Raw genomic sequence first — 7,196 nt, 5'->3', positions numbered from 1 at the left:
CCCTAAATTGCGGATCCGTCTCGCTCGTCTCGTTCAGATGTTAAAGTCAGTCTCTGTTTGTGGTAGCAGCGCTTCACGCTCTAACCTGGTATCCGAGCTCGTTGGGAGGAAGCTGCTTATTAAGGGAGTGGGCTTTAGGGCCAGCATTGTCCAGCTGTTCCCCTCCAGAACGACTGCCTGGTCCAGTCGAGGATGTTAAAAGCTCAACCTCCAGGATGGTTCCCTTTGACTTCAGCTGGAATTGCAGCTGCTCAGCACACCTCGGGTAGGCGAGGCCCGCCGAAGGAGCGGACGCTTGCTGCTTTGTGGCTGAGCTGCTCCCATCTGGACTGGCCCCGTTGTTCTGGAGGGTGGCAGCTGCCTTCTGGGGAGAATCCACTACCAGCGTGTTGCAAGGTGTTATGTTGCACAGGGCTCCCGTGCGGTTGTGACAGCGGCAGGTACAGCTCGTACTGAAGACACTGGGAATTGCACCTTCTTACCTCAGGGCTGGGTTTGGCCCTGTGTGCCCATGTTTCTTTTTGGACGGTCGATGTGGTTTTTCAGGTATGCAAAAAGAGAGCAAACCAGATCGGGACACATTAGCGAGTTCATTTCGTAACTGGAAGTAGGCTGAGCTTCAGGGTCTGTGCTTAAAATCGTCTTTGTACGTTTTCCTTGAATGTTTGGATTCAGATGAACAGGACTGTTTTGTGGGCCACGCTAAATGAACTTTGGGGGGTTTCTTTCTACTGTATAATTCAGCCTCACATTGAAGAGTTTGATTCTTATTAAATTATTTGCTCTTATACAGACTTAAATTTAAATCTGTACGTGTCTTACTTTGATGTATTAGGATATGTAAATATTAATGATTTGAATATTATTTATGCACCTACTTAAAGACTGGTCTGCCCAGGAAAGCGGTTGTTAAATAATAAATGTAACTTTTTAAACTTTTTAAATAAATACCGAGATCTTTAAAATGCGTATCCCTCAGGGTTATTTTTAAAGCTTTCTTCCTCCCTTCAGACATAATTAGTGCTCGCTGTAATCTGCATCTATTCTAGAACTAAGTCTACTGTAAAATATGCTGCAAATAATGCTTAAGTGAAGGTGGCTAAATCATCCACAGAACCAAGATTGTTCATATTCATTGCACTTTTAGTTGGAAAACTATTGCAGTTTCTTACTCTATTTATTTTCTTTCTTGTTCTGTGTGTTCACGAGGATTTGTGCTGTACAGTTCATCCCAAATCGGATAAATATCCATTTGCTGAATTATGTGTATACAATGCTAACGTTAGACACATGGCAGATCCTTTTTGATGCTGCAGACTTTTTTTAATGCTTTTCTCTTGGTCATCACAAATATCAAGATTTAGGAAGTGCTTTACAATTTCTCGTGTGAAATTCTCATTTACAGAATTAGATTTTTGTATGCCTGAGGGGAGGGGCTGTTTTTGGCAGTTTTGAGAGTCTTTGAATGTTAATTTTATACAGTGTATAGCTTCAGGTTTTTACAGCTATTTTCAACAAACTGCAGTTTGATAATTATGTGAGCACAAAATGACTTTCATGAATTTAATAAAAAACGAGAAGGCTTATGATTGGTGTGTTCTCTAGAAGTTTGGCTTTTATTTTTACAAAGCTGGTTCAAGTCAGAAGTGATACTGCTGCTCTCTATTTAAAAGCACACGCGGCTGCTCCAGCATGGTACCCGGCAAACACGCAGACCTGCACAGAGGCATTGTAAATAGCCTTGTAAAAATCATTTTTGTCATTTGAATCTGTTTGAAATAAAACTGGAAATGAAGCCATCCTCCTCTCAAAGCTTTTTTTGTTTTATCGCGTTCTCATGAAGAGCTGCTCGTCGTTGCCTCTTGCTGCACGGTCAGAACTGACCCGAGCGCCTCGCTGAAGCATAGAGAGCAACGCCCGCTGCCCGCCCGGTCCCTGCGGGCGCTGCCGAGGTCCTGGTTCCAGCGCTGCAGCCCAGCCTCGACGTCCTTCCCCAGAGGTTTGCAATGTAGGAACCCGGGAAGAGGGAAATGAACCCTGCTCTTGGGCCCAGACTACCCCGTTGTGTATTGAGGCTGCCTTGGGGGCATGTCTCTCTGAACGGCGTTCATGGTGGGAAGAAGGAAGGATCCTGGCTCTTCTCTGGCTTGCATGGAGCAGCGTCCCCTGGCTAGAACTGCCTTTGCTTTGCCCCAGCGAAGGTGTCCCTTTCTGCAGCCCTCTGTGATCTGTGGTTGTTGCTGCAATCCTGGCTCAGAGCCTCTGCTGACTGCTGCGTTTGTGTGACTAGCTGCGGCCAGCGCCCTCCAAGATCATTTCTTTCTCTTTTTTGCATCCAGCTTTAGCCTTTGAAGTCGCCATGCAAGGACGAACTAGAAGCTGAGAGGTGTTATCTGGAGGGTGTGTTACGCTGCCATCCTTCCTGGGTAAAATGCAACATCATGCATGCTGGCGTCCTTCCTTCCCTGCTCTACACACAAGCAACTGGGAGCGGCTGCATAGCCACTAAGGTAAGTCTCAAAGGCTTTTTCTTAGCGCTCAGACAGGGCTGGGTATAGACTGTGCATGAGCTGGTCATTCAGAATTGATTAAGGAACCTGTTAAATCTTGTGCATTTGATTTTCCACGGATGTGGCCTCCAGCCGCGGTCTGTGAGACTCGGGGTCTGTACAGCTGTTGGCAACGTGTGGAGCATGTGGCCTCCTCGTGCACTGTGAACATCCCAGTCGCCAGACTGGACCGGCCCCGCATCCATCCAGCCTTGCATCCCATCTCTGCTGCTGACCGGTACCAGGTGCTTCAAATTGAGAGGCAGACTGAGAAAATGTAACCTTCATACAGCTATTACCGGGGTCTTTAACTGTTATAAACTGGCTTAATCCTCACACCGGGAGTTTATTGTTGCTTCGAAAAATGTCATAATTATAACAACTGGAAATTCTTGAGAAGCTTGTCATGATAAATTCCTCTCTTGAGTCCTAGTTAATGACTTCCTGTGGTACAGCTTAATTGCACATTATGTGAACAAGTCTTTCCTTCATTAGAGTTGAATTTTCCCACCTTATGTATAATGTCATTGATTTCTCCACCCCCCTTGGAGGGTCTTGTGTCATGGGGCAAGAAGAAGAGATGTTCTTGTTCTGCCTTGTCTGCACCTTTCATTACTTTACAGCCTCTGATTGTGTCTGCTCTGATCTCCCCCCTCGCAGAAGTAATGCTCGTGGTCTTTTCAGCCTCTCTCTCCGTAGGAAAGCTTCCCCAGACCCCTGCTCATTCTCATCACCCTTCTCTGAAGCCCTTTGAGTTCTGCAATGTGCTTTTGGGGGATGAAGTGAACCACCCTGCGGGCACGCAGTCCCATTCGAGGTTGTGCCACTGATGCATGTCGAGGCGTTGAGCAGTCCCTGTTGTGCTCTGCATGGTAGCATCTTGGCTGCCTCTGCAAACCGAGCAGAGGTCTTCGTTAAGCATCCCGACTGTGCGCAGCAATGGAACGGGCCTCCTGGCTCCTCTGTCACAATCCGTGGAAGGAGCAGGTGCATGGCTGGCTGGTGCGTACCTCCCCGAGTCTGCTTCTCAAACCTCTTTAAAACAGGAAGGAGAGATGCCGCCTCCCAGTCCTCCAGGCTGGGCTCTGCGCTAACGAGCCGTGCACGTTCAGCCGGCTCCAGAGCTCTTGGGAGCTCCCCCGGCCTGGGGGACCCACTACCCTCTGGATAAGCATTTTGCCTCAGCATCTCTTCCCTTTCCCCAGTTTCCAAGTGCCTCATCTCTGCCAGCCCCCGGTAGGACTCTCCCCTGCGGGCTCGGTGCTGACGGCGGGCACAGAAATGATTTCTGTTTCTCCGCAGCTTCCCTGTCTTCCTTGGTGGCTCCCTTTAACCCCTGCTGCTCCAGCCGCTATCGGGGCCTTCCCAGGCCTGATGTGCACAAAGACTCTCCTGGCCCCGCAGACTGCCGGGTCCAGACTAGCAGCTCAGCCGCTGAGTAACAAGGGGCTGTTCCTCGGCGCGTTCCCCGAGGAGCCAGCTCTTGACGGCCTTTTCTGGCCCTGCTGACTTTCCCTCTTCCTGGCCAGCTCGTGCAACTCTCACTCCTCTTCTTGGCTTTGCCCTGGTCCGACTTAAAAGTGCCAAAGGAGCTCTGTCTGGGGTGAGTTTCGGCCCCAGCCGTGCCTGATCCCCAGACGCCTCTTGGTCGCTGCTTTTCATGAAGCGGTGCATGCATCTCAAGTGCATTCCCTGCCGCCCCTCAGGATTCGGCTTCCTTTGCGTTTTTGCTTTAGGGCCTGTTTGACTAACCATTGCCGATTGGCATTTTCCCCTTCTCAAGTCAGCTGTCGCTCTTGGCTATGTACTGTCCTAGGACACCGACCCTAGCTACCGACTGCGGTCGCTGGGGGTGCTCAGCAGCTGGCCGCTGGCCTTTTTCAAATGCGCTCCTCCTGCACGCTCCTCGGGACGGAGTCGAGGATGGCCTCTCGCCTTCGCAGTTCTCTGCTCCCAGAAGCAGCCGCTGCAGGTTGAGAAATGGTTTTGCCGAACACGGTGCTCTTGTATGTTTGGCTCTTTACACGGGGGTAGTTGAACCCCCCACCCCGTATCACTGGGTTGATTTTGCTGCCTGCTGGGTCGTCTCATCACTGGCGCTTTTCTTTCACGGGTGGAGCCGGATCTTTCACCGAGTTTTCTTGTGTTAACGCACCGAATTGTAAAGTTCCTCCTGTTAGATGACTTGCGGCTGGATTCGCGTCATAGAGGACTAGGGCCGGAAGGGAGGTCATCTAGTCCAAGCCCTGCCTGAGGCAGGATCGTAGAAATGTTATCTGTAGATTTGGGGGGAAGTGGCTGAGCTTTTGGGCCATTTCTGAGAGACTGTTTCTTGTCTGTGGTAAAATTAAACACATTTTAATCTTTGGAAAAGCTCACACTTTAAAAAAGTAACGATGGTCACAAATGTTGGCTACTTTATTGTGAGCGACTCATAACCATGCGAGCTGTAGCGCAGTTCAAAATGTAAACGAGAAGTCCGTTGTCCTCCTAGAAATGAGGACCGTAGAAATGCCTGGAACCAAATGAGTCTGGGGGCTTTTCTTTGGTTTGGGATGTGATAACATTTAGCAGCGTGGGATTTTCTTGTTGCATTTGCTCCCCGAGGGTGTGTTCGTGGTGCTGACCTGGACCCCACGAGAGGCAACTGTCCCTGTCTGTCTGGCACTAACTTACACCTGGTGATTTTTCAGGCGCTTCCGTGACGATGTTGGCTGCTCTTTTACTGGCAGTCCTTCAGATCGTCCTTCGGTCGGATGCCTTTCTCTGCCCTGAGAAATGCAAGTGTGTTCCCAGTAATGCCATCCACTGCTCCGGTGCGGTCCTCACGGGCCTGGCCTCCCTGGGTCTGCCGACCAGCCTGATAGAGATCCAGCTCTCTCACACCCGCATAAGAGCCCTGACGGATGATGTTTTCTCCAATATGACTGTTCTGGAGCATCTCAGTTTGTCTTCAAACCAGCTCGCTGTGATTTCGCCAGGAGCATTTAAAGACCTGATAAAGCTGAAGAGCCTGAGGCTGTTGGACAACAAGGTAGTTCAGCTTCCCCCCGGGGTGTTTGATCAAATGACGAACCTCCAGCAATTGATCCTTGAAGAAAACCAGCTGAGACACGTGGAGGGAAGTCTGTTTGACAAGCTGGTCAATTTGCAAGAGCTATTTTTGAACAAGAACAATCTCACGGAGCTTCCTGAAGGATTGCTGAGGCGCCTTGTCAAGCTCAAGTTACTGAGCTTATCCCGAAACTCTCTGTCAGTCCTGCCTAGAAATATATTTAGCAAGTTAACCAAGCTGGAGAAGCTGCTTCTGTATATGAACAGGCTGACTTCAATAGACGCTGACGTGTTCGATAACCTCGGGGAGCTAGTGCAACTCCAACTGTATAGAAATAATATTCAGTCCATCGCCCCTGGTGCCTTTCGCCATCTCCTTAAACTGAAATCACTATCGCTGTCCAGAAACAAGCTGCAGTCCCTGCCTCACGGGCTTTTTCTGCATTTAAACAATTTGACTGTTCTGTCCTTGCATAGCAATCCACTGGGATCGCTTCCAGAAATACTGTTTGGAGAAATGAGGCAGCTTCGGAGTCTGCGGTTATATGAAACTCAACTCACGGCCCTCCCAGACTATGTCTTCAGTAACCTGACAAATCTGGAGCTCCTGGTGCTGACTTCAAACCCCAAGCTCACCGTTCTGCCAAGCAACGTGTTCAGTGGTCTCGAGCGCCTGGTCAATCTGTCCCTGCATACAAACAACATCTCTCATCTGCCAGGCGGCCTCTTCCGGGGCCTTCGGAGCGTGCAGGAGATTTCCCTTCATGGCAACCCGATTGCAGTTCTTCCTGGAAACCTCTTCCACCATCTCGGCAAACTTCAGAAAATTTACCTAAATAGTACCAGGCTGCAGTCCCTTCCCGGAGACTTCTTTATGTCCTTACCCCAGCTCCAAGAGGTCTGGCTTGACAACAACCCCTGGAAATGCGACTGCCACATAAGTGGACTTGCAGGGTGGCTCCAAAAGAACGTGGACTTGGTAGAGAGAGGCAGGTTGATCACCTGTGACAGCCCGTTCGCCCTCCAGAACTCGTCTCTCTTGGCCCTGGATCAACACTTCCTCTGCCTGTCCCCCACGGCCCTCGCACACCTCGCCTCTGAGAGCTCGTCTCGCTCGCAGGCCTCGTCTCCTCCTGTGACGTCCTCTCCGAGGCCCGGCACTGCTGCTGTGCCCCCCACACACTCCCGTTTGTCTCTGCCAGTTAATACTGAATTTGTCGACTTTTCTTTTTCCAGTGGTGAAGAGATAGATCAGTCAGGGTTTTATCCCATGGAGAATCCCACCCAACGCCCAGGCAGCATGGTGGAAAGCATCGCCAGCATGGGAGAGGTGATTGCAAGGCCTTCCCCTTCGTACACAAGACCACAGGACCGCCGCAGCACTCAGCTGGGTTTTGACCTCACAGTTCCTCGTTGCCAAATGTATTTGTGCCTTTATGTTTTGGCTTTAACGGTACAAGCTGTAGCCATTGGGACCACCTTGTACATGGCTGGTAACATCGGGTGGCTTCTGTGTAGTAGCAACGCCTCTGTCCAGTCTGTTGAACTGGTCAGAATTATTCCTCGTTAGCAATACAGGTGAGGAGCCAGGCA

At 50.1% G+C, this 7,196-nt stretch overlaps 1 protein-coding gene across 2 annotated transcripts; it reads left to right on the top strand.

Annotated features, from left to right (window-relative positions):
* Nucleotides 1-1,844: 1,844 nt before the first annotated feature.
* On the top strand, nt 1,845-7,190 carry LOC102370414 (platelet glycoprotein V). Of its 2 annotated transcripts, XM_025211494.1 has the most exons (3): nt 1,845-1,999; nt 2,340-2,510; nt 5,243-7,190. In XM_025211494.1, the coding sequence occupies exon 3, from the start codon at nt 5,257-5,259 to the stop codon at nt 7,171-7,173; it is 1,917 nt and encodes a 638-aa protein (XP_025067279.1). In that variant the 5' UTR covers nt 1,845-1,999; nt 2,340-2,510; nt 5,243-5,256; the 3' UTR covers nt 7,174-7,190. The 2 variants fall into 2 exon arrangements, with proteins under 2 accessions (XP_025067279.1, XP_006030061.2); XM_006029999.3 differs by lacking the exon at nt 1,845-1,999 and having other exon boundaries at nt 2,027-2,510.
* Nucleotides 7,191-7,196: the final 6 nt, after the last annotated feature.

The sequence above is a fragment of the Alligator sinensis genome, unplaced genomic scaffold, assembly GCF_000455745.1.
Source record: "Alligator sinensis unplaced genomic scaffold, ASM45574v1 scaffold632_1, whole genome shotgun sequence".
In the NCBI taxonomy this organism is placed as follows: Eukaryota; Metazoa; Chordata; order Crocodylia; family Alligatoridae; genus Alligator; species Alligator sinensis.
The sequence above is the reverse complement of the archived record's forward strand: the minus strand, read 5'-3'. Positions and strand labels throughout refer to the sequence as shown.

What these genes read in the sequence shown, in the direction of transcription:
- LOC102370414 (XM_025211494.1), top strand. Translation starts at nt 5,257, where the DNA reads ATGTTGGCTGCTCTTTTACTGGCAGTCCTTCAGATCGTCCTTCGGTCG.